Source organism: Gymnogyps californianus, chromosome 2, assembly GCF_018139145.2.
Source record: "Gymnogyps californianus isolate 813 chromosome 2, ASM1813914v2, whole genome shotgun sequence".
NCBI lineage: Eukaryota > Metazoa > Chordata > Aves > Accipitriformes > Cathartidae > Gymnogyps > Gymnogyps californianus.
The window spans coordinates 129926410-129952802 of record NC_059472.1 but is presented as its reverse complement, the minus strand read 5'-3'; the positions used below and the strand labels follow the sequence as shown (position 1 = coordinate 129952802).

The following is a 26393-nucleotide window of genomic DNA, read 5'->3' as shown; positions in this document are numbered from 1 at the left end:
GGTCTGCAGAGAGCCCTGGGTAATTGCCCCAAGGTAACTGTCAGCAAAGATGGGGTATTTGCTCTGTTCTGAAGACAGGCTCTTCACAATCTCACAAAAAAGTTGCCAGCAAAAAAGGGGTTATTCTGGACAGCTGAAATGAGAACAAGAAGTTAGGTACACAGAGCTAACTCTCCAGATAGCTGCCCTAGGACAGAGACCAAAATCTGGAACCACTGTTAAGCATGGCTGCTGAAGATAAAGCACGGGGACTGACATAGCTACAGTGCCAGCATTTCCCATCTATAAGAGCATTTACATAGTTCAGGAGTATTTAGCCAATTTAAGAGATTTTCTGAGGTGTAAGGAAAATGCAATTATTACCAATGCTAGGACTGTGTGGAAAGAGTCCTACAGCACAGCTAGAAAGTCTCTCTAAAGTATAGCAAGTGCTTACACTGAGCCTGGGAAAAGGAAGACTCCCTAGTGTAGTCCTGTGAAATGAAAGTGCATACAAAAAACCCCACATAAAATTATCTTCCCACCCTCCACAACCACACCACTACCTTGCCCTGTGTCCTCCCGGGAGCATAGAGCCCTTACAACTACAGTAGAGGACCCCAGATCAATCTAGTTCCTCCCTGGAAGACTGTGCAACCATGGGATTTTATTTTAAACACCTTCTAGCTTTCCATTTCCCTCCAAATATCACAGTAGTCCTAAGCAATTTTTAGTGAATTTGTTACTGTCAATGAAGCTGTCAACTGCCTGGTCCACCCTGCCACATCCATGGTACTCTGCATTTGGATGAATAACCCCCAGCCTGAGCGCACAAAGCAGCATACTCCTGAGCCTCTTCCCCTTTCTGTGCTGTTGCCGCTGTGGAGATTTTTTGCTCCCCTTCCACAAATCCACCTTTTTCACATTAGCATACTCATTAAGTGAGTCAAGAAGCTCTTGCAATATGGCCCAAACAAATGTATAGGGAAAAGTAGTTATCTGGGGTTTTCCTTAGAATTCCACTTATCTTTCCCCTCCCTCTTCTCTATGCAAAAAAAATGTTCAGATAATAAAGACCTGACGCCTTGGTAGGAAGGCTCTGCAGGCATCCCAAGAGCTTAACTGGATAAACAGGAAGAAAAGCTCCCTGGCCCCAAACTGAAATAGAGACGAGTATATGAGTGGTTCACTGTTATTTTTTGCATCAAAACTGGGACCTTAACAACTCTCACATCACCCAGTTAACCCAGTACAACCATCAATGACGCCTGCGAGGTAGCAGACACTCCTCTGCTGAACAGCAAGTTAGAGAAGTTGCAACACTTCTCCAACAGATTGCTAGAAAAACATGTAAACTTCCAGAGTTTCCCTACAAGTTTGTCACCAAATTTACTTGGATCAATGTCAGTCCTTTGATCTGAAGACAAAGGAAGCAAGGGTAGACCTCAGTAATTTGGCATGCAGCTTTCACCTGCAAGCAGGCAAGCATCTGAAGTCTACATGAAGCCTTTAAATGAATTTTGAGGTCATTCCCATAACACTAATACACACACTCTGATGAAGATACACAGCAGGACTGCATCAAAATAAATGACTGAAATAATGACATAATGTTGTTTTCTTCACTGAATGCCACTGTCATCTACCACATAAGGGGCTGAGTTCACATTCATGTACCCATGCCAATCTCATATAGCAGTGAAATTGGATCTCTTGCATCTTAAACACACTACCTCCCAGTTTCTGGGTTACAGCTCCACTTGCTTCTATTGGGATAATTCCCAGAAAGTAAGATGGTGACTACATTACACACTGCTGAAGAAATAAGTCTTACTTTACATCTATTTCTCCTTTCCATGGCATACTTGGATATTCAGCAGTTCTATTTTTATTCAATGAATATTTACTATCTGTCAAAATATGTTGGGAAAAAAATGAATTTCCAGAAGGAACAGAAACGTTTGCAGCTTACTCAAGTTTGACAAAGTGGCCTTGGGAGGGAAAAAAAAGAAAAAGGGGGGGGGGGAAACCTCAGAAGTGTCCAAATATTTCCTAAATTAAAAAAACATTTTGTTGGAGCAGTTTCAGCAATGCCAACATTTCAAAATTAAAGTGCTCAGCTTTTCACAAAAAACTCTTAAAAAATAAGATGGCTTCTATCAGCATGCAGTAAAATCTTTCTCAAAATCAGAAGAAATGTTTCAAAATTCATCCACAATTAAATTCTATCTTCTTGGCCATAGAGTACTGACCAGCTTGGCTTCAAAATCCCCCTCAACTTTTTCCCTTAAACTGATCTTCTGTGTCTACCCCATCCTTTGTAACACAAGATGGAACATTAAAAAGATGTAACACCTGTATTTAAGTCAATTCATTCTTTAATGAATTACAGTATCTTAAATGAAACTGCACCGTAGTAACGTACTCCATCCTGGGCACTCATCAGAGACACAAACAGCACCACAGTGTCATCAGCATCTCTGGTGAAGAAATCCATTCCCCTTGTTTATCACAGCACAAAGTTAAGAAGGAGCCTCCTAAGAACTCAGAGTGGAAAACGCAAATATTAATAGCAAAGAAAAATCATTAAACCATAAACTGGAATATTTCTTCTATTGTACAGATCAGAATATTGCTCCAGCCTCTCGTAACCAAAGAAAAGTGTAATAAACCATATGCACTCCCCCAAAGCATTTCCAGAAGTCTCAAGATAGACTTAGACACTGCGTAACAGGAATTGGTTGTTTAATTTTAATTGTGCAATTATTCACTGAGACAGTCCCTTAAAACCAAGGACTCTTTTTTGTTAAACACAGTTGATTTATCAAATCAGTTCTCTAATTGCCGCCGTTTCAAATTAACACTGAAATCTTTGTCTCTGCCTTTCTCAAAGTGTATATAGCCACTATTTACTTCGATGTTTATCATCCAAATTTTGAAATACTGGTGCTTACTAGAGACAAATAAAATTAATTCTCAGGGAAACACAGCTTATTCAAGAAAAAGAATTATAAATAAATAAATAAATAAAAAGCACATTCAGGAGCAACTTAAAGAGTACAGTGGAAGCAGCTGGCCTCCAGTGCTTCTTTCTTTTGCATTAAAGTATTCTGCAGCTTGACACAAAATATTTCTGATTACTTGTTTGTATTTGCATTATATTCTATCAGAGGAAGGAATGGTAGGTAAGATTATCTCCAGATTGAACAGATATGTTTCTTCATCTTCTAGCATCACCACTTCCTCAAATTATTTTTTATTATACAATTCTTGGTCTTTTCACATTCCCCAAGACATGATGAAGTTAAAAAAAAGATAATTTGACTGGCAGCCACCTGATTATTTTACAATTCTCATAAGGACTGCCGGTTAGCTACGAAAACATCCCCTCATGCTCTGAAGAGGAGACATGATAATCACTATAAATTTCCCCCCAAAGGTAAGTATGCCCTACACAAGTGAAGTATAACACTACTGCTACAAGTTACCTGATGTTTCTTCAGTTTTTCATTTTCTGACTCGTATTTGTGTAGATCTGTTGGCGTACAAGAGGAGCAATCCCTGCCAATGGTAGGGACGCAGCCCTGCAACGGGCCTCACCCAAAGCCACTCAAGCCGGCAGAGGAAAAAGGGAAGATCCCTGTTGGCTTTATGCAAGGCCTTCAGTCTTAACAAGGAAAAATCAGTTTGCAGCATGTTCACAGATGTTTGTTTTCAGCCCTTTCTTCCTAGAAAATACACTACTCAAGCTTTATGCCATTAAAACACTTTATGCCTTAGCCTCGATGTACTTGGTAACCTCAGAACAAGAACAAATTTCACGTCACAGAGGTATCAAAAATCATGTTTTAGCTAAAGTTTAATGGCAATTCCAGTTACCTCCATATGATTAATATAACCTAGAATTTGTTACAAATGTTGCACTTAGATTTTATCACAATTTAAATTCAAACCCAAAGAGCAAAGGAAACCAGACTTGGAACTGGAAAATTATCCAAAAACCTGCTCTGCTCAAGATTACAAGTGGGGGAAAAAACTGCTGATTAGAACTGTTAGTCAAAAAAGACTATTTGATAGAAAAGTGTTCCTGAAAGAGAAGGGCTTTCCTCACCACACCTACTTGCAAAGCAAATAACCAACATCCTTGGAACATACATCCTTCCACATCACTGCGAAATGCATTTTCAATAAATAACAAAAATTACAGCTGTAGAAGTACTGAGCAGAGGATGAACTTAAGATAAATGGAGCCATATATGTAGAAAGTTGCTTTCCATGAACAATAATTAGTACTACTGCTGAGGTAAATACACGTAATTGTTCATTTATTTAGCAAGGCCACACGTTCATGTGCATTACTGGCAACTAAGCATGGGCTGTCCTCCGATTTCCAGACACTGAGCAGAGCATCCCATACACCTAGCTGCCACATCACTCTCAGTGTAAAAAGCCTCGGGTTAAGATCTACCATCTCTTCAAAACAGCCAGTCTCAACTCCAAATGTTAAATTACACGTCGAGCAAATGCTAAAAGAGAGTTACATGATGGTAACCACTTCAACGATGTTCACACTCTTCTGAAGAGCTCAGCTTTAAGCGAACAAAATCTTTCATACAGACTTAAGCTTGCTGGGCCTTCCACAAATGCTGGTGTATAGCCCGTCATCCTCATCTTTAGCAACATAAAAGGGTTGCATCTTTGTACACTTGTTTTACACAACATACTGTGGGGTCCAATATAGAAACTGTCATCTAGGTCATATTGCACTTTATCCAACATGCTGGTGGAAGTTTGGGCAACACAGGAGAGGGGAGCGAAGCACACATTTTAGCAACACCGACTGCCATTTTTGCATGTGCTCACAGCCAACTTGTAATTCAACACCTTTTACTATCAAAGTGAGGACACAGCACAACCATTATTAGCATTTCTGAGAAAATACTGAAAGGGCCAACTTTAAGCAAGCTGCATGCATTCAGCCAATGGATTATTAAACCACTCAAGCTCTTTGCTGTGGAATCTGGCCCCTTGACTGCCTAACATTAAATAAGAATTGAAGTCACTGAAGGTAGCAGATGTCAAAGTTACCACCAGACACGGAATTTCAGAAGCCTCTTTCCCCCTCCATATGACCTGAACTTTCCAGATGGGTAGTATTTTATATGTAAGATTCTGGTCTGTCTTCTGCAACTATTCTTTTATTGAAGAAGTTTTATTTTTCCTGATAATCCTATCACTTAGGAAAGCAGCTGCCTCTGCTCTCACAGCAAGTACTGTTCTGTTGCAGGACCCTTCCTAATATTTAGGAATTGGTCAACTTTGATGAGAAGAATCATAGCTCCCAGTTCCAACACCAATACTACACAAATCCCTCAATGGAAGCTAACACCAGGACTTCTTACAAAGTTATGATAAGATGTTCAGCGACAGTAGATCATCTTAGTTTATGTAATTACTGTATAAGCAGATGCTCTCCCTGCCCCCCCTTCAAATTCTTCCAGCAGTTTCAGTGCAACACAATTAACAAACTCTACTTTCACTAAGGTAAGAGTGTCTTCACATTTATCTTTTGTATCTCCTCCTACCCACTCTTCCATCTCTTTGGGCCCACCACTGTATGTCCAGACACTCATTTCATTCACATCCATTTTGTCAATACTCGACGAGTCTCAGGAGAAGCAGGACTGCTCAAATCAGCCATACAGCTACACAGGTATGTACGGCATGTCGGTACTCATCATGAACCAAGTGAACACACAGTGGCTCATACAAGCAACAACCTCATCTGCACACGTGATTAAAAATATTCTTTGACTATAAATACAAAGCAAAAATTAAAATAAATAAATTGATGTTGTCAAAATCTTATTAAGAGATTCAGTTTAAATATTGGCTCTTCAGCATCAGCGTAAACTTTGTATTAGCAACTAGCTTTAAGGAGCTACTTGACCCCTCACTCTAAAGGATGCAGTTCAACTATGGGTAGATTGAGGAAGAATCAAATCATGGGGTGGGGGGAAGCCCCCAAAAAACCCAGAAACCAAAGTGTGTGACCCTCTGGACTCCTATGAACAGCTGAAAATGCCCCAGAAGATTACTTATACCAAGTTAAGACTTAAATGTAATTTCAGAAACACTCTGTGGAACCAGAGGTGCCGTTCCTAACATCACAGCTGAAGACACTACCAGGACCACAGACATGCAATAAAATTTGCCATGTTGCCCCAGCTGAATACTCAGCAGTTCAGGGTTGGTTTGTTTGGGGTTCCCCCCCCCCCCCCCCGCCTCTTGACAGTACTCTGGGGAATTGACTGGATTAAGTCCATTCCATTCTACAGTGTGAATCTGGCAAATAGCAGTAAATTAGGCCTTTTGCTCCCAGACTAGAGACATAAGAAAAGTCAACCAAACTACCTGCAAGGAATCAGAGCAGCCAAAACCAAGAGGCAGGGAGATGGCCTAGCAAGGCAGACAAAGTCCTCCTTCTCGACACACTTGCAGAGAAGGTAACAGCACTTCAGGTTGCTTGGACAACGTGCTGGTAGAAAAAGCTCACAGAGAAGCATTTACTAATCAGCAGTTTAAAATCAATGTCTATTTTCAGGTGTGAGCCACAGAAAATGTGAATACACTGTTTGATAGCACTGCTACAGTCTGAAAGAGTTCCTCCTGCAGAACGTGGTCTCGTTGCAGAGGACACCAGTAGGGCCTTATGAAAGACCCCAGAGCATTGCTCCCGAGCTAGCCTAATTCTTCACAGGTCTTCAATACATAAATGCAAAACCCCAGAAAGCAGCTGATATGCTGATGGGCACGTAGCATCACCTCAGAGTTGAGTATTTCATCCAATGGGCACAACTCTCCCAGGTTATCTGCACTGATACTTTTTCAAGTAACTGGTAATTTATCAGGTGACCACTAAGATGTAGGAGGAAAAAACCCAAACCACTGTACACTGAATTATCTCATTACCATATGATTATTCATGAGTGTTATTTTATGACTAAGGAAAGCAACTACAGAGTCCCTCAGAAACCAAATATATTCTGTCCCCAGAATACCACAACAGTGTTTCCTTACACTAAGTTGAGCTTTATTTGCAAGGCTGACCAAAAAAAATCCCTTGGTAAGTATTTGTTCCCGCTTTTTCAGAGACACAATATAGCTCTGAAAAACGATCAAATTCTTACCAGCACTCCACTGATGATGTGAGTGATTATTAACCCATCCCGTGAAATGCGGCAGAGCAGCATCACTGCAGCAGCCAGACCATCAAGAGCCCATGCCATACACGTCTCCCCACACAGAGCTGTTTGCAGCATCAAGTTTGTTATCTGCGCTGTAACACTGTCTGCCCAGCAATTGCCCACTTCAGTTTAAACTAATAATGGTATATAACTCAATCAAGTTTTCTTTATTCATGCAGCACACACAGAACGTCCAAAGCAATGTATTTTTTGTATGGCATGTTACTCTTTGCTCTATATGCCAAAAACTACAGTCAATTTTTAAAGCAACAAATTTCAGTGCACATTTCTAGACCTGCAGGACAGCAAAAATTAGACACCGTTTGCATCAGACTTACTGAGAAAGTAATTCCAATATAAGCTCCTATTCAGACGTTTACTCCTTTATTTCCCAGCTGCCTTCGGAAAGGTTAATCACCTTTTGGCCAAGTGCTTATTCTAGTGAGTTTTCATAGACTCTCATCCTTCAGGCTGCACCAGGAGCCCCTCAGACACACCAAACCGTACAGCTGAGCCTCCACGTGAGAACTGGGATCCATACTTGGTGTCACTGATATAACTCCCTACTGATTTTTCCAGTGTTTGATACAGGTGAGTAACATAACGTACCCGCATCTTGTATTCACAATTAGGTCAAGTTTAACCTGCCACCATGCTGAGGTGAAACGTTAAAGATGAAGCACAAGCAACTTTACATCATTCTCCACCAGTTTGTACTCAATCACCTGCATGAGTGACATCATATGTGCAAAGTTTCAGTTGTGTCCTGCAAGTCTTGGCGAATGACATGCTCAATTAAATGTATGCGTGTGTTCAATCTGTAATACTTTGAGATAAGAAAAAAGTAATGAATAATGGCTATAGAATTAAATACACAATTATTAAGAAATTACAGTATTTCAGCATAACGTTCTCTCTGCGGAGAAGTCTCAGAACCACTGATCGGGGATTAAACAGCAACGCGCATACCACATGGGCTGGACTGCATCTTTTCTGACACCCTGTGGGCTGTGGCACCTCGGGGCTGATAATCCGCTCGAGGGACACACAAGATGACTTATGAACTTTCATTTTGGGAAACTGTTTCCCCTAAGCTTTTCTGGTGTAATGTGATGCATGGTGTAGGAAAAGCTAAGAATCTGAGATTCAAAAAAACCCCCAACAGTATGTCTGCACCACGTCGAGTCATAAATTACACAGTTTTGCGGTATGTGGTTTTGTTACCTCATACTAGGCATTGTGATAATTATGAGAACCACACCTTTCATCTCTCTGACCTATAACATTACATTAATATAACGTTATACTTCCAATTTAAGCTTCAGTGATTTTTTCCAGGTATTCAGGCCTGCCTATTAAAACTTAATAAACTGAAATGCATGCTAGCTTCATCGTTTTGCAGCAGCATGTTGTTTCCTCATACTTCTAGTGAAACACAGGAGTCTCTGGCCCCTGGGTACTTAAAACTTCTGTATTTTTCCCCCGATTTTAAAACTTGGTCTGCTTCAAAGAATTACCTCAAATTTTGGCAGTTTAAGCACTGTATTTTATTAGCAAAAAGAGAAAGCCGAGAAGTTTCAGAGGGGAAGCAGCCTAGAAGCCAAGGCAGCACACCTGCCGAGGCCGAAGAGTGAAGGTGCGGGGCGGCGGCAGCCCAGCGGCGGGGCCGTGCCCAGCTGGGGACGGCGCAGGGACGAGATGCTTTGCTAGAAGCCGGGGCGGGCGGCGCGGTGGCGGCCGGCAGACCCTCCGCGCCGGCACGCCTCAGGCCCGGCCGGGCGCGGGCAGGCCGGTCCCGCCGGAGGGGGCAGAGGGAAAGTTGGCGCCCGCGGCCGGCCGGGAGCCGCGCCGCCCCCTCCTCCCCTGGGCGCCGCCCGCGCTGCCGAGGGGCGGCCCCGGCGGCCCCTGCGCACGCTCCCGCCCGCCCGCCGCCCATGAGGCGCCCTCGCCGGGAAAGCACTGACGAGTCATCGCCCCGCCGCCCGCAGGCCCGGCGGCGTCCCCGCCCCCGCGCCCCTGGCGGGACGGGCGGCTGAGGGGAGCGGGGGGCGGCGGCCGCCGCCGCCGACCGGGCAGCGGCCGTTGCGCGGCGCGGGGGGAGCCTACAGGTGATGATCCAGCGCGGCGCTGCCCGGCCCGCCCTCCGCGGCCTGGCCTGGGCTCCGCGGCTAACGGCAGCGGGTCCCAGCGCGGTCGCCTTCGCCTCCCGCCCGGCCGGCCCCGGGGGCTGCACCGGCGGCGCGGGCCGGCGTCCCCGCCGTTGCCGCCGCCTGGCCTCCCGCCCGCCGCCGCCGGGCTCTCCCTCCACGCCCACCGCGCCGCCGGCCCCGGCCTCCCTCACGCCGTCCCTCCGCCGAGAGGCGCCTCCCGCGCTGCGGCGGCCGGTGCGGCCGGAGCGCGACCCGTCCTCCCCACCACACCTAGCAACAGCGCTGACAGGACGCAGTAGCGGCGGCGGCGGCGGGAGGAGGAGGAAGCGGAATGGCTGCCGCGGCGGCGGCTCCCTCCCTCCCTGGAGCCCTGACAGCCAGAGCCGGGGCGGAAGCAGCAGGCGGCGTGCTGTGCCCGTCCTCCTCCCTCCTCCACCGCCTCCTCCGGGCTTCTGCGCTCCCTCCTGCCAATGCAAACTAACTCCCCCTCGCCAGGGCCGGCGGGCTGCACGCCTCCCCCGCACCCACCCATGCCGCCGCGCCGCACGCCGCCTCCCCGAGGAGCCCTCCACGTCGCCCGCAGGACCGCTCCTGCCACTCCTCGCCCGCCGACCTCCCTCCCCCGGCGGCCGCCGCCGCGCCCCGGCTCCCGCTGCACCTTGTGCCCCCCTCCCGCCCCGCGTCGCCGCCGCCGCCGCTGCTGCACACGCGGCCCCACGCCCCCCGCGCCCGCCGCCGCGGGGCGCCCCCGCCGCCCTGCCCTGCCCCGGCCGCGGCCCCTGCCCCGGCCCCGCCGGGTGCTCACCGATGTGGTTGTCCTCAATGTGCTCGATGAGCTCTGCCAGGGTTGGGAAGTGGAGCCCGCAGCCCCCGAACCTGCAGGCGTTGGAGAAGAAGGAGGCGGCCGCGATGCCTGTCATGGTGTTACATCGAGATCCCCCTGCGGTGCCTGCTCTGCCAGGGCCGGCGGCGGCAGGGCGGGGAGAGGCGGGGGCAGGGGGGAACGGGACGGAGAGAGAGAGATGGGGAGCGAGAGAGAGGGTGGGGGTGGGGAGGATGAGGAGGTGGCGGCGGCGGCAGCAGCAGCAGCGTCGGGAGCGGCGGAGGGGAGGGACGGGCTGGGTGGGGGAGATGAGGCAGCCGCAGCTGGGAGGAGGGACCAGCGCGGCTCTGTAACAGCTGTGCTGCCCCGGCGGCGGCCGCCGGCAGCGGGAGGAGCAGGGCACCCGGGCCGCCCTCCGCGCCCGCCGCCGCCGGGGGACACCCGCGCCTCCTCGCCGCGGGGGCGGCGGAAGCTGCTGTCCGGCACCGAGCGGGGGCGGGGAGGGGAGGAGGGCGCGCCCCGCCGTTAACTTTCCCCCTCAGCCTCTCGCAGGCGACGGTGGGGCCGGGGGCTGCTGTAGCGGCCGGCGGGGCGAGGGGAGCTGCTCCTGGGGTAGGTGTCGGGGCCGGGAAGGCGGTGCCCGCCCCGGGGAGTTCTCCCCGCTGCCGGGAGTTGGCTCCTAATGCGGCTGTCACCTCCACCGTACTGGGGGGAAGCAACCAGCCCTCGCCGAGGTCGCTAAATTGAGGGGCGGTCGCTCCTTCCCTGAGGGGAGCCGAGGCCGCCAGACCCAGCCCTCACCTGCCCGCCGACGAGCCCCAGGCCCGAGGCACCTGCGAGCCCTGCGGCCGGCCAGGCCTCGGGGGCAGCGGGGTCTCCCCGCCGCCAGGTGGGCTCCTGTCCCGTCCCCCCCCCCGAGCAGCTGGTTACAGCCCGCGGGCTGCATCCTTCCCGCCTTCGCCCGGCGGCCGCCAACATGCCCGCCTAGGCGGGGCAGGGGTGTGAGGCTGCGGCCCTGGGGGGAAAGTTAGCAGAAGTCGCGCACACACCTTGCTCCCAAACCCTATTTTGACTTTTTTGTCTCCAGAAAGCTAGTCAGCAGAGAGGCTGACTGATTAATTGATTTTAATGAAGGTCTCCCTAGGCTCAAATTCGCAGACAGCTTTATTTAAAATTAAAAGGGAAAAAAAAAAAAGTGAGAGCTTGCTTGTCAGGAAGGCTCTTCCTCCCCCCCTTCTGTTTTATAATCATCTCTCTCTCTCATATTTATACGGTTCTACAATATTATTAGTGATTTTGAGCAAAAGTGTGACAAAAAAAGCCTCAAAATCTGCATAAGGCTCTCTTAATTGTACAGACATAAGTGGTTCCACTGATCCCACTGATGGATAACATTCCCAGGCTGTTCTCATCTCTGTAAAATTAAGCATGTGCATAAGGATAAGCAGAGCCCTTGCCTGTTTCATTAACTGTATTGCAGGTGGGGATGTTCCTAGCATTGCTGTGGGAGCCAAAGAATAGCAAAGCCTAAAAATGCAGTAGAATGGTTAGTGAATGGAAAGACGAGTATTTGTCCTTTTGCTTAAAGCATGAAAAATCTTGGAGCTAGTTCCTGGTGTCCTGTATATCAGAGAACCTATCGTTCGTGGTGAGAAAATAAGCTTTATCTTGCAGGTTATTTTAGTCATTTTCTTACACGTTCAGTTTAATATTTTTCTGATGTTTTGCCTTCATCCAATTGTGTTTTTCTTGGTGTATGAATCCACTCCATTTAGTTTATATCAAAGAAAACAAAGCAAGCACAAACCCTACTTTCCAGAAAAACAGCATGTGAAGAAGCCTTCTTTTACTTCAACACATAGAGCTACAGTTTGTAAATAGAGTTTGCATAGCCATGAGATGCTGAACCACGGAACTATATCGTAGATTTTACACTTTTTAAAAAATGGTAACATGGACACGTGGTAGTCCACAGTACGTTTTTAGGGTTGACTGTGGTCAACCTGTAGTCTAGAGGGTTGGAGAACTGCTGCTGTTAGGCATTTCATGAAAATGTGTAATTCTTTTGAATAATACAGAGGGTTTTGGTATCGGCCATCTGTCATTTGATCCATCTGTTTCAAGCATAGCTACTTCACAGGTTATTCTTCTAATTTCTTCACTGTCTTTCTGATGTTATTGAAGGAACTTGCTCACTGTGAGTTGACTCAGCGAAGGAGTTGTTCCTGCTTAAGACCATGATCCTGGAAACTCACGCTACACGAGCTCCTGTCATGAATAATGCCACAAAATCAGGTATGTGCAAGTGCCCGTGTGATCAAGGCATAAACCAATAAATAGCAAGTGGGGAAGAGGAGTAAAATGGTAAGATAAGCATCTTCCCTAATAAGTTGCAGTTTTGGAGACTAATTTGTGCAGTCAAACACATAGGCCTTTTTAAACCTATAGTGGTTTTGGTAAGCATGAATCCTCAGCACCGTTAACAATATCAGGACTGTAGATTTTACATTTTTGTTTGCATATGAGTAGGCACTGTGTCAGTGTCGATCACCTGCATAATTAAAATAGAAAATTTCTAAGGCAGGAAATCAAGATTAATCAGAATGAGTATTAAATGTAAGAATTTCATGTGGCTGATCTATCAAGGTCAACAGATGCGTGATTTAGTCTATTTGTTATGAAACAAAACTGTGATGGACATTGAGCTGGTATCAATAGCTTCTAATAGCTGTTAACAAAGAACACTGGTCACCTACAAAGAAATCAAAGTAGTTTTGTAGCTGTCAAGTAATAAACATTCATGGTTAACCACCTGCTAGTAGCAGACAATGTAGTGATTGCTTTCTGATGTGTGAATTTGTTCAGTTAGCTGCAGGTCTCTTTTTATTCATTGTTTGCTAAATTCTCTGGATTTTTGAGACCTTTTGAGCTAGGGAGAGCACTTAACTCTTGCAGCAGTCAAGAAGAGCTGGAAAGTCAGGAGTTATTTAGTATCCCATAGGGTAAGGATTCAGGTCAGTATCTTTTAATGAAATTACTCCTCCTACTCTGTAGGGCCTGATTTTGTAGATATTCAGCTGTGATGGCTTCACTAGAAGTTAGGATAGTTAAACCACTTCATGTTTTTTTCTCTATGATTTAAGCACTTGGAACAGTAGAACATAGAGTCAGGAGGGTTTTCTTCCCAGCATAGTTAAGGGCCTTCTGCCCCTGAGTTTGGTGTCAGGGCAAGGGACCAGGCTCATGACAGACAGGCATGAACAAACCCAGTGAAGAATGCCCCAAACTTAACTCTTCTCATCCCTGATTCACTGTTGTTGTCGTGTTACCATCTGTGTATTACGAAGTAGATTATGTCCTGATAATAAGTGGAGTTTGTAGAAAGAACACGTACTCTTCCCCATGTACTTGTTGTTCTTTCCTCAAATATCTGGGAGATGGAGTAATTTTATCAAACTTCTTATCAGTAGTTTACCCGATCCAATATATTTTAAAATTCTTTATTATGAGTGATCATTTTCTTATTCAAGCTTTACTGGGATAGAGGACTAGGGTATCCATACGACAAACTGGCAAAACTAACAGAAAGTGCTTGGAAGTTGCCCCTGTCATTTTGTTCTGTGGGAGAAATAAATGGAAATTAGACCCAAGTGATTTGTCAAGCCAGGCCTAATCGCTGAGTAGATCCATTTCAGAGGTGATAATAGCTATCTTAAAGGATACTTCAAATAAATGGAGCTGGGAAAAAGCTCAAATGGCTGGTAGGCCCTAGTTTATTTGTTTTTGAAGAAGTTATTTTGAAGGCCCCTAAGACCCTTGGTTTAACAATCATTTCAGCTTAGGTAGAGTCGTAGGCACAACTGAGAGCAGGACTGCATGTGAGAAGAAGGATGTGCTGCTATTCAGACCTCTGTACAAGGCTGAGGGCTGATTAACTGAGTAGATTTCTCGATCATCTGATTATCTGCTTATAAATGCGTATGTTAGGACTGCATCTTTTCTTCACTAACTTCATATCTTTGTGCCTCATTTTAAGTCCGTTTTGATAAAGTAAGAAACATATTTAGAGTAATTTTAATTAATTTATTCCTTAAATTGATGACTTGGGTGGTCTGGCTCTTAGACCTTTTTCAATGACTTTTGACTGCTGGTCTTTCTAATAACCAATTTTTACGAATAACTTAGTAGTTATATTGTGGTAATTAACTGCTGTAACTGCTGGGCCTTATCTGAGGATAGATTGCTACCAGCCAGTCATACTGTTCTGGATTCCTGAAAGCTGATTATTCTGTCCTAATGCTCTCTGGAAGGCTAGAGGTCTGAATCGAAAAACTTGGTAGTTGCTGCCCTTGGTGCTCTGAGGGTGATAAGACTTTTATTGAAGACACCACCCCTCTGTCAAATAGTAAGGAAAAGCCAATACTTGCTTCAGTCTCTTATTTAAAGCATAGTTTAAGTACTTGTTTTCAGCTGCATTTATAATAGTGGAGCGTTACTGAGAAGATTGTTATGACTCTTGCACAGGGACGACATGAATCTGTGAAACTTTTTAAAATTACAGTCTTACTACGGTTCTGATTTTTACACTATTGAAGTCATACTTGAAAATATCTACTTATGTTTGTTCTAAAGAAAAAATAAACCAAGGATAATTGGATATTACAAAGAAATGGTTGGCAACACCTTCCCCTAAAAAAATTACTGATTCATTTTTCAGTAACAATTTTAATCATTTTATTTCTGCTTGCCTCTACATACTGGCCATATAAGAAATGTCACACAATTTGGGAAGATTTCATAACAGAGACATGTCACTGCTGCAAAATAATTATACAAGTAAAACATATTTATGCAGTTTGTGTCACGAGAATCCTATTTTTAATTTATACTGCTGAATTAGTTTTCTCTTGGCAGTGCAATGTGTAGCTTCAGGGTGCAATGGAAAAACAAAATGTTAAGCTGGGAAAGCACTGTATTCCCCACTAGTTCCAGATGCCCCAAAACAATAGATAGAAATCCTGCTTAGTTGAACTTTCTGAGAGACTTGCACATTTTCAGAAGGACAAAGCTTCAGATAAACAGTTGCCTCTGTATTTCCAGTTACCTGTGGCCTAGAAAAAAGGAATTTTCTTGTCTTGTTTTGACTACTTCAGGAAATTTGGAGCTAACATAGTGTTATAGCATAAACCACTGTTACAATGTTAGTCTGCCTTGGAATTATAAAATGTGAGCTATTTCAGTGGTCTCTTGTAAGAACCTGCAATTACATAGGTATTGAATAACCTACTCTGTTCTTACTATGGGTTATAGTGGAATACTTTACTAAAACCTTTTATGTTGTTTCACTCAGACAATTGGAGATAATTAACATATACTTTTAAAAATAACTGGCTAGGAAAATAACGCAATTTTCTAAGTTCTCAGTGAAAGGCAAACTTGTTCTTTAATGAGGGTTAAGAGTATAGAGTGAAACTTTCCGTTTAATAACTTTTACAGCATCTCAAAAATGCAGAAGTCTGTAATTCTGAAATATTTGCCTTTTCCACTTTCACTTCCTAAATTGAGTACCCAACTTGTAACTGGATTTCATGGCATCTACTGACATAATAATTCATGAAGTCAATTAAAAAAGGCAAATTCATTCCAAAATGTATTGAGATTATAGTATCATTTTCACAAAAATAAATCCTAAATTAGAACAAGCACTTCCTAGTTTTCTTTGTTTGGAGTAGAAGTGTCATCACAAACGTCAGAGTGTCAAACTCTCTTGTCCTCTGACCTTGAAGATCATTTAGGATGCTATAGTTGGAAGGTGATTTAAAGCAATCCTAAGGCAGCTCTAACTTACATCAGTGATCTGGAGTGCAAAGACACGGGACACGAGTCCCACGTGATTTCGTGTCATCTCACGTTTTCCTTCTTATTCGCCTATTCCTCTGCCCCAAATCAAAATTTACGTAGGAAAATCCAGGTCCTTCGTTTCTGGATTTCCCAGTCACAGGGAGCTGTGTATTTTAGAGCCTGCAAATTCAGAACAGACTCTCTTCTGTTTAGCCTGAGAATTTCCCATTTAAAAATTCTTCACTGAGCCAAGAATACCGGTGACAGGGAGAATTCTGCACTGAGGCATAGATGCCAGCAAAAATCCACTTGCTAAATCATATATAGGGTCGGAAAATCCCCAGTGTTCGAGCAGGCAATTACACAGAGTATTCTTCCTGTTCTTAAAAGACATGCCTTTCTCACATTCTTAAGTTAGGTTAGGGGGGAGAAGACTTTGGCATAAAGTTAACTTACAGCACTAGGGGTGGTTTGCAGTGTCTAAGAAAGGGAAATCAGGTAACTTTGTTATCAGGAGGCTTGCCAATCGTTGACTGTGGAGCCTGACATCATTGGAAAGGAGATCCACAGTTCAGAATAAGATCCGTTTGCAAATGAAAGAAACCCCCATCTTAGTAAACCTTTCAAATGATCTTCTGTGGTGAATGAACTGTGAGAAGCTCAGCTGCAAGAATATTGCAAATCACTTGCAATCACCAACGAGGGTGGTTTGTCAAATAAACATGTATTTCTTGTGACAGCTTAAATCGGAGATACAAATAACATGCCTGTTATCATCACACGGATCATGAGGACTGAATATGGCCACTACAATTCTGAACAAAAGAACAGAAGAACATCAACTAGTGAAAATTTGTGTAGCTCTCCAGTAGCCGCTGAGGACCTATGAAGAGACTGCCCTCCACTGAGCAGATTGCTGCACATGGTTTACTTGGAATCACCTGTTCAAATCCACAAATACATTACATTATTGGAAGCAGATGTTGAACAGGAATAAAAGAAGCAAAATCTCTGGAGTACTAAAATGGAATATTAAAGTGGTGCCATGTAGAAAATCCAAAATGAGGAGACTCGCAGGTAAATAGTACAGTAGTAAGAAAAAATAAAAAGGAAAGGGGAGAAAATGTGTGAACAGTTATCTGAGAGAAACATGAGAAAGGACAGATGATCAAGAATGGGGATGTAGTACTTCCACAAAGACAGTATTTGCTGTCTGCCGTCCTAGGCAAGGGATGCAACTCTGTGTCATAGAAAATACGAATGCCTGCTGAAGAAAAGTGCCAAGATGACCCAAAGGCTCCCTTGTTTCCTTCAGAGGAATGCATAGGTGTGAAGGCTTCAAGCATTCCTCTGATACCTTTCAATGTGTATTACATCATAAATCTTATGTTAAAAAAAAAAGTTGGCATGTTTCCACAAAATTTATCCTTTTCCTCATCTGCATAACAACGTATAAGGGTTGGAAGCTGTGAGATACATAATTACTTGAGACCCCCACTCATTTTGTGTATATTCTGGCTTGTGTATACCCACTGACTTCAGTGTGATTTTAGGTATTCAGTGCTTCGCAGAATTTAATCTGTAAACAGCTGCAGAAGCTCCTGCTTTACATAAACAAAAAACTACTCATCATAGTCTCAGAAAGTCATGGGTCTGCTTTATAAACAAGCAAACAAAAATGCCTATGCATAATGCAGTATTTGGAAACAAACTTGGACATTACTCACTCTTCAGAACATCTGATTTAGTTATCTCGTATGAAACAAAAGAAGCTAACATGCTTCTACATTAGATGCCAGGAACTCCTAGTGAGGGAAGGCGTGAAATAAGAGAGGATAGATTTGTGGTATTTTAATAAGGTATTATAAAGCACTGGTAGAATGCTAAAGTTTCTTACTTCTTATTTCCAGCTTCTGTATCTGCATCCTGCAAATTCACCATATTTCAACCTAAACAAATTACTTAGTCCAACAAAAACTTTTTCAAACTACAGTATGTAAAAGAAAAAACAATGTTCCATGGGCATAGAGATACTTCATCTTACAGAAGGAAAAAAAAAAAGCATATCCTAAGCCCTACTCATTTTCAGTTTCTTTCTTACAAAACTTAATGGAAATATATCTTTGTAATAGTGTCCATGTATATCTACAGATAACAATCCCAACATCTTCAGTTATTTTTCCTCCTTCTGTGTGTTTATATTGTAACTAGACCATGGCCAGCCCCACAAAAATATCAAAGGATATAGTGAAACAAGAATCCTTATTCCTGCTTTTCTCCTGTACATGGACCAAACAGAAAGGATATTATTTGCAAGAGCTCACTCACTTCTTTTTGCTCTTGTTTGGAGGTCAGATTACTTGTGCTTAATTCATTCTCTGTACCAATACATCTTCCAGCATCTAATTTCAACACCCAAAATTGTACCAGAAAAAAAACTTGGGGAGCTTAATAAACAAAAAACTTGCTTAGCCTTTCTCTGAAAGAGGTTCACCAATGCATACATGTGATTAATTTTTTGTTCTACACCTATTTTTCATACTTCATTTTTTATAGTTTTGGGGTATACAGATGTGTGAATCTATCAAAGAGTAGAATTAGAGGCTTCTTACGTATTTAACAGATGTGACTGCTTGTGATAATAGTAAAAATGTACTCAGAAGCATTGGCAGGTTTACACTTTGCCTTCAACTGGTTTGTGTGGCACATTTCCAGCTTAGCTGTAGGTTGAGAAACTGCATGTTCACATTGTGTTGTCTTGGAAGTACACACAAATATTGCCTCTTAAATTTTAAACCCCAAATTATTCTTTGATGTACAAACATAGAAGAAATATAATTTAATTAAAAACTTTTACTATGTAACAATATTTTCTTTCTATCTCCTCATTGGATTAGTAGTCAGATGTTGCTGGTTGGCCTTTTTTGGTAATTGCTTTGTCCTTTGAGCATTGTCACAATAATTTTTATATAGATAAAAGAATAATTAAATCTTTAAACTTAGTCTATTATGTAGATTAGAAGGACTCTTTCAGCTGAAGTAAACTATCATAGATCCGTAAAAGTTGTTGGAGCTTTCATTTGGGGTAGGATTTCAGAGAAAAGAGTAGATCAGACTATGCGATGTGAAACTCTGGCCATACCCTAACCTCCACACCACAGGTTTTCCACTGCTGATTTAGGCCCTGGTCATAGAAAGCAGATTGATTCCTTTCCCCCATCCCTTAACTAACCCCAGCTGAAGTCGGAGGGGTTCCACACCTACATGGGATTACATGCAGTTCACCGCTGCTTTGCAGCATTAATGTTTTCCAAGTACAGTTTTTCTGTCTGATCTGCAGTGTCAAACTAACAAGATTGGCAGTGGGGAATTTATGAATCACACTGTTTTGGTTTTGTTCTGATTTTCTTTTTTTTTCTGCTGTCTGGGAAAGCAGGAGCCAAATACTTTTTCCTCCTTCCTCTGGGATATTGGTTTGTTTGATAAACATATTAAAAGGACTATGAGTACTCAGGCAATATCCTTGATTCCGCAGTGGCTGTCTTGTGCGCCTTTGCTGTTACAGAACAGCGATGATGGTGGCTCAACCTGACTCTTGAGAGCATGATTTCCTTGGTGAAGGGATGGTGATGACCCCTGAGAAGGGTCTGCACACCATATTCCTCCACCTCCCAGCAGTGTGTCTGAGAGAAAAAAGAATGATCTCTGTAGGGCTACAGGAGGCTAGTGTAGGTGACAGTATTTCTCTAACTGCTCTAAGTGTGTCACCTTAATAGGCCAGGACAAATCAAAACCAGAAAGAAGGGCAGTTCATTGGTCTACAAGAAATATAGACAGTTTGGTCAAGTGGAAGAAAATGGCCTTTATTTTACTCCCACTGTTTAAGTTCCAGGTGGGAGCATTTGACACAGTAGTGAGTTTTAAGGACCTGTCTTAAGGACCTTAGTGAATCTAAGGACTATTTATCGCTGAAAACCACCGTTATTATTGATTTAAGCATGTTCCCAGTGCCCTTCTTTATTTTACAAAGTAGACTTGTGCTTGTGCAGGCTATTTTCAGGTGAGAGGTCTATTTCATAGAAAGCTCCAGGCTAAATCTGTTTCTGGAGTCATCAGGCCAGACTTCTCGTGCTTAAGAAATGGGGAAGTTTATGCTCTCACCACAGCATCTGCATAATCATAATCAGCAGATTTGATTTTGCTGGACAGGTTAAGTAAGTCCAGACCAGCATTGCTTGTCCAAATTGTTTGAATATCCTTCTCTGTGAGAAAACTGCCTCTTTGTGAGTGATGCTGCTCAGTTCTGTCAGAACTGTTCATTTGCATGGGAGGAGTAGAAATGCAAGGAGGGCCACATCCTCATTACCAGCATTTTTCACTGGAATAATAGAAGTTTTGGGGTCACATCTAATTCCCTCTTATGTTTGAGACTCGTCTCTTTTTTACTTCTGGAAGTGTATGGGGAAGCGTTGGGTCCCATAGTGACGGTAGTTGTCAGTGCTTCTTTAAGGACCATAAACTCTCAACATGACTTGAAGAAGCACACAATTTCCTTACTGTCTAGTGATAATCTATTGCTAATTATTACCCAATACTCTTCTTATTGCCAGATGTTACCTAGTGTTTTTCCATTTCAGTTTTGAGGCTGTATGGGGACAGTTAACATACTATCTTTTGGCCGCAGTGCTGCCTGACCCACATCATTTTGTTTGCTGAGTGGTGAATAGAATAGAGACACGCTGGCATCTCCTCCTGGAGGTGGATTAAGATCTGTGCTGATGGTATTAAGCCTCTCACTGCCTTGGATCACAAAATGGTTTTGTCTCATTTGCTACTAAAAATGGATGAGTTACCCTTTGGATGGTGGTATTCTCACCTTGCCGAGCATTTCCAATGGCCAAAGATTGTCACCTCACTGAGTTCCATACAGTACCTTCTTGTTTCCCCTCGTTTAATGTATATAAGTGATCATCTGAGAGTACACATTCAGTGTCTTTTGTACCCCATTTCCACACTCAGTGACCAAGCTGGCTCTATTAGTAGCAGGAGAAAGTGGTTGGGATGGATAAGGACCAGCAGTTGTGACTTAGTGAAAACAAGAGCAAGGTGGTACAACAGCTGGAAGAGATAATGATGGTTTCTGTCTCACTGATTTCAGGAGGTCTTGGACTACTCTGTTAGGCACCTAGCTGCTCATTCTTTCCTCTCATGTCAGCAGGGATAGAAGCTACCTGTTCAAGGATAGCAAGGCTGTACTTTTTTTTTTTTTGGGTGATGGATCTCATTCCATCTTGAGACATGAGTCCATGGGACAGAGGACCCAGTGCAAAGGGGAGCAGACAGCTAGTACAAAGAAGATTGCGAGGGTCTTGTAAATCAGCAGGACAGTGCAGTTCTGTAACCTGTTGTACACGCTGGTCATTTTCCTGTAGACTACTGAATTTAGAAAACTTCATCTCAAACAAATTGGAGCCACTGCAGAAAAAATTGGTGGTTTGCTTATTAAGCAGTATCTCTTTCCTAGCTACATTATAAGTCTTCCTTATGGTCTGCATTGTCTGCCTTCTGGTTTCTGGACTCATTTTTAGGTGTTGGTTGTGATTTGTAAAACCATACATGACCACAGTTCTACTCAGCTGAGATATTTGCTCCAACTCTATGATATACTGATGCACCTGAGGCCAGCTGTGGTGCCTGGCTTGAAACCCATCATTTTTTACTGTTTGCAGATCCCTTAAAGCTTTTTTAACAGAGGCACAGACAAAGGCCTTGTTTTTTCTTTGAACTCATCAGAAGTAGCACAAGGATTCTCTGGCATCCCTAAATTTAAAGGAGGATGAGAGTGAATGGTCTAAGGAAAGAGTTGTGACAAGCCAGTCTTCTCTAGGGCCCTGGGCTATTGGATCTTCTTTCTTTGGTTTGTAGTAGACCAAGCTTATATTTCAGGACTACCTTTTCTTCCTTGCTTGTAGAAACTGAGTGTTGCTTGAGCAGGGTTTTGAGGTTTGGGATTCTGGGAATTGTTCACAAAGTCAGGTTTTTTATATTGTTTTTGTACACACACGCACATGCACGCACACATTCTTTTATGTGTATACACACACATATGCCTATACATATATATGTGTGTAAAAATATGCACATATACACACATACACACACATATATGCTTACATTATTTGTGATAGGGTTTTGATAGGTCTGCTTATTTGTTCAGTGGAGTGCCTGGGTTTTCTGACAGCATGGCGTTCCAAGGATGAAACTGCCATTTAACCTAACAGAGAGAGGGGATCGTAGTTCGTAGTTCTGGACTGCAGAACAGCGCCTTCCTCCTTCTCACAGTGCTAACTGGAGAGTCAAGAAATAATCCTATTAGAAGGCCTCAATGATGCCAGAGGCTAGGAGAACTTGAAAAAAAATGATGCAGTGGTTCTATACAGCAAAAAGTGTAGGGGTAAAACTTGTAAAATATGTAATTATTAACAAATTTCTATAAAATACTACAAATGTGTTTTGCTGAGTTAGGTTTATATGTTGCCTAATACAGATGAAACACACCTTAGTCATTGTCTTCCTGAGAACCTTTTTTTTCTTTTAGTAATTAAAAAATTCCCTCAGCAAGATCCCAAACCCTTAAACAAGAAGAAAAAAATCACTAAATCTCTGCAAACAGGAATTTAGTTCACCTACAGCTGAAGTGGTTCCTTTCAACTCCATCTCAAACAACAGAAAAGCAATCAGGTTGCACGCTCATGAAGCAATTGGTTACAGCTGTACAACTTTAGTAGCGGGAAGAGGTGCTTCCTTCCCAATGTGATGCTTCCTTCTCTGAAAATGAAACTAGTTGGGGGGAATTTGCCAGGCCTGATTTACTCAGAAATGCAACTGAGTTTCTTAAAATTAACTTTTATTATTTTAGCACAAGTTTTTTTGTTGACACTGCTTTTTTTCAGTAAAGTATTTAAAGTTTATATAGCTAAAGATTTAAGATTATCTAAAAGTTTCCAACCAGGAATTTGTACTGACCTAAATACATTGTGGTTTTTTTTTTTTTTAAACCCATTTAACTCAAGCCAATGCAACTTCTTTGTACAAACAATCTTTGTATAATCACTGAACAAGAACAGGCATTAATAAGTACCCAGGCAAGGTGTAATATCCTTTAGAAGTCTTTTCTTCCTAAAATGAGCGGAGGCTGGATTACTAGTGTGATCAGAAAGAGACAAAGGCATTAGAGAAGTAAAATAATGAACACATGCAGAAGCTAGAATTCTGCCTGTAGAAAATTCTTATAGTACTATCTCAAGCACCTCTGCAAGTACCTGGAATATTATTCTGGCCCCATTTAAATCACTGAAAGTGATGCGTGGATGATAAAAAAGAGCAAAGATGTCTCTTGAAATAAAATCTATGGAAGCTTCTTGACTTTTTCAAAAAGGCAGTGTTAAGAGTGTCCTGATTTATTGCTAAGCTGAATGATAATAGCAAAAAAAAAAAAAAAAAAGAAAATGGGAGCAAAATAGTGATTTCCCCCATAATGCAAACCCCCCCAGCCATTTCTATTTTTATTCCATTATGTAAGTTTGACAAAAATTTAGCCTCTGTATTATATCCACCCCAAACTGCTCTGCTTAGGTTATGCAGCTGCAAACCTCTACAAAGGCACTTTATTTGGTTTAGAAATGGCTTAGTCTCCATTTGGTTAAAGCAGTTGATGTAACACAAACTGAAATAAGCCCAGCCTGGACCAGGATAAGACTGTCCTCACCACTTTTTGCACAAGGTAATTTATATCACTTAAGAAAAGAGTTCCCCCTCACAGTTGGGATAATAATTCTTGGAAGTATATTAACCACAAAATTGAAAGCAAGCTCTTTGGACAGACCTCATCTGCAGTCTGCTGAGGCGAGAAGCCATCCTATCTTAGAAGGAAGTAAACTTCAAAAAGGGCCTTCTCTCCGCAGGGGAATGCTCTAGCTTGTCACTGCCAGCCCACATTACTGCACATTGGTGGTTTTTTGGTTTCGTTTGTTATGTGTGGTGACTGTATGAATATTCACTGTGTGTGTTCTGGAATAATGGTGTGGTTAATGCTAATTTCCCAAACACTTAATGGTTTTTTAAATAATTTGAGTGTTTTCAGAGTTTGGCTTCTACCTTTCTGCCTTCAACAGGGAAAAGCAACTACAGTGTGCATGATTTTTCACCCAGAATTAAATGTGCCTGCAGTTTAAGACCCATAGATATCGACTTTTTTTTTCTCAGATACAATCAATTATTTAAATGAAAATTAAATGTAATTATATTTAAATTTGCAGTGAAAATAATTGAATAGAAGTAATGAGGGCCTAAAAATGAAAGTCTAATCAAAGACAATACTACTTTGGAATGCAAGGTATTTTTGCCTTTCCTCTCTCTGTCTGTATTTGCTTATATATGTATGCATATGTAGTAAGTGTATGATATAGAATATATAATAGCCTTTACTTGTTACTTGTGAGTTTTGGACTCTCCAGTATAAGGACACTGACATACTGTAGTGGGTCCAGTGGAGGGCAACCAGGATGATCCAGGACTGGTGCACATGATGTACAGGGAGAGACTTTCTTCAGCCTGTAGAAGAGAAAGCGAAGAAGGGATCTTATTACTCTCACAACCCGCCTAATGGAAGGGTGCAGAGAAGACAGAGCCAGACCCTCCTCAGAGGTGTACAGTGACAGGAAAAGTGACAACAGACACAAATCGGATCATGGGAAATGCCGATTAGGTATTAGGAAAATCTTTTTCACCACGAGGGTGGTCAAACATTAGAATGGGTGCTCAGAGAGGGTGAACAGTCTCTGTCCTTGGATAGAGCCCAAACTTGGCTGGACAAGGCTTTGAGAAACCTGCTCTTGGGAGGGCATTGGGCTAGGCAGAGATCCCTTCTGATCTAAATTATTCTGTGATTTTGTGGTTTTAATGATGCATGACATATTGCTGTAAGCAAATTCTGAGCCTGAATAATTAGGCAGTGCTACCCACCTCCTCTCTTCCTGAGAAGTTTTTTAAAATCTCAAGAACTGCAAAGAAGATTGTGATCCGTCTCTGTACAGTAAAGCTGACCCAGGAAAAAATACAAACAATAGTTTACAACATACAGCATGGGGTTATTATTTTTAAAAGTCTGGTTATTATTTTTAAAAGTCCTGTTATGAGCTGCATCTACTAAAGTAACTTTTATCAGTCTGTTACTGAGACAGGTGATGGCATCCTTTAAGTTATTTGGGTAAGGGTTCTTTCATGAAGTACTATTTTCCTTCAGAAAAATCTTTTTTTCCTTCCAATGGAAAAGCTGGCCTATGGAATTTTATTTGAGATGTCTGCTGAAATAGTACGTTCAGTATACTTCACATTCCTTAAGTGTTGTTCATGCTTGTAGCCCCTGGAAACCATGGGAGTTTGGGTTGCAATAGGGCCTAAGAATATCTGTTTGAATATTTTGTAAGCATAGATTCTTGCCTTTTATATTTTCACTGCAAGTACCAGTTAAAACTAAAATCCTGGCAGGTTTTCTAAAGAGGTTAAGACTATTTCTTGTGGCATATGTATGTTTGAATGAGCTTCTGTGATATGGGAACTGGACTATAAACGTATTGAGTAAGGTCCTATTGATCTTCAGTGTTTGCCAAATGGCTATGCTGGATTTCATAGACCGGTACCTTTTACCTCCCTTATTTCTTCATCTAGGAATGACAATATGACTGAAGCAAAAACTGTAATTTACTCCAAATAAGCTATATAACTTTTTCAGAGCATTCAAGGCCCATGGGAGCTTTCAGCCTCTATGCTGGGATACATTTTAGATTCTTAGGGTCTTAAGTTTTTGACTTTGCTTTGTTTTTTGCTGGGGCTTAAATGTGGCTCCATTTTTGTGCCTGAGGTTTTGCAGATAACTGCTGATCCATACATTTTTCTGTGTACCATTGTGTTGCTGTTTTGTGGATTTGCAAATAAACTGCATATAGCAAACTTAATCTTCACTTTAAAAAGACTACAGCTTTACTGCTGAGGAACATAGTCCATTTTTGCTGCAAGATAGGTGAAAAGAATAGGTCAGGAAAATGGACTGATGTCATCTATGCATGTGAGAACTTAAGTATATTCAATGTTGGAGGGGCAACAGCAGATAATACAGGAACAACCATTATTCAATGGATTTCTCAAAGATAGCAGGGGGTACTGCAAATTCATACTTGTCTGGGTGAATAAATATATGTGGCCCAGAGCAAAAAAAATTTCACTGTTACAGAGGACTGCTTTTCTGTGGGCTTAAGTCCATTGTGACAAGCGTTGGTGAAGATATCACATCCC

General features: G+C 42.7%; 1 protein-coding gene across 1 annotated transcript in view; it reads right to left on the bottom strand.

Annotated features, from left to right (window-relative positions):
* Positions 1-10512, bottom strand: part of JAZF1 (JAZF zinc finger 1) — a 201061-nt gene extending 190549 nt beyond the window's left edge. The window contains exon 1 of the mRNA XM_050891630.1: positions 10182-10512. Coding sequence (XP_050747587.1) covers positions 10182-10296 — 115 coding nt within the window. The 5' untranslated portion in view covers positions 10297-10512. The remainder of the gene's footprint in view (positions 1-10181) is intronic.
* Positions 10513-26393: the final 15881 nt, after the last annotated feature.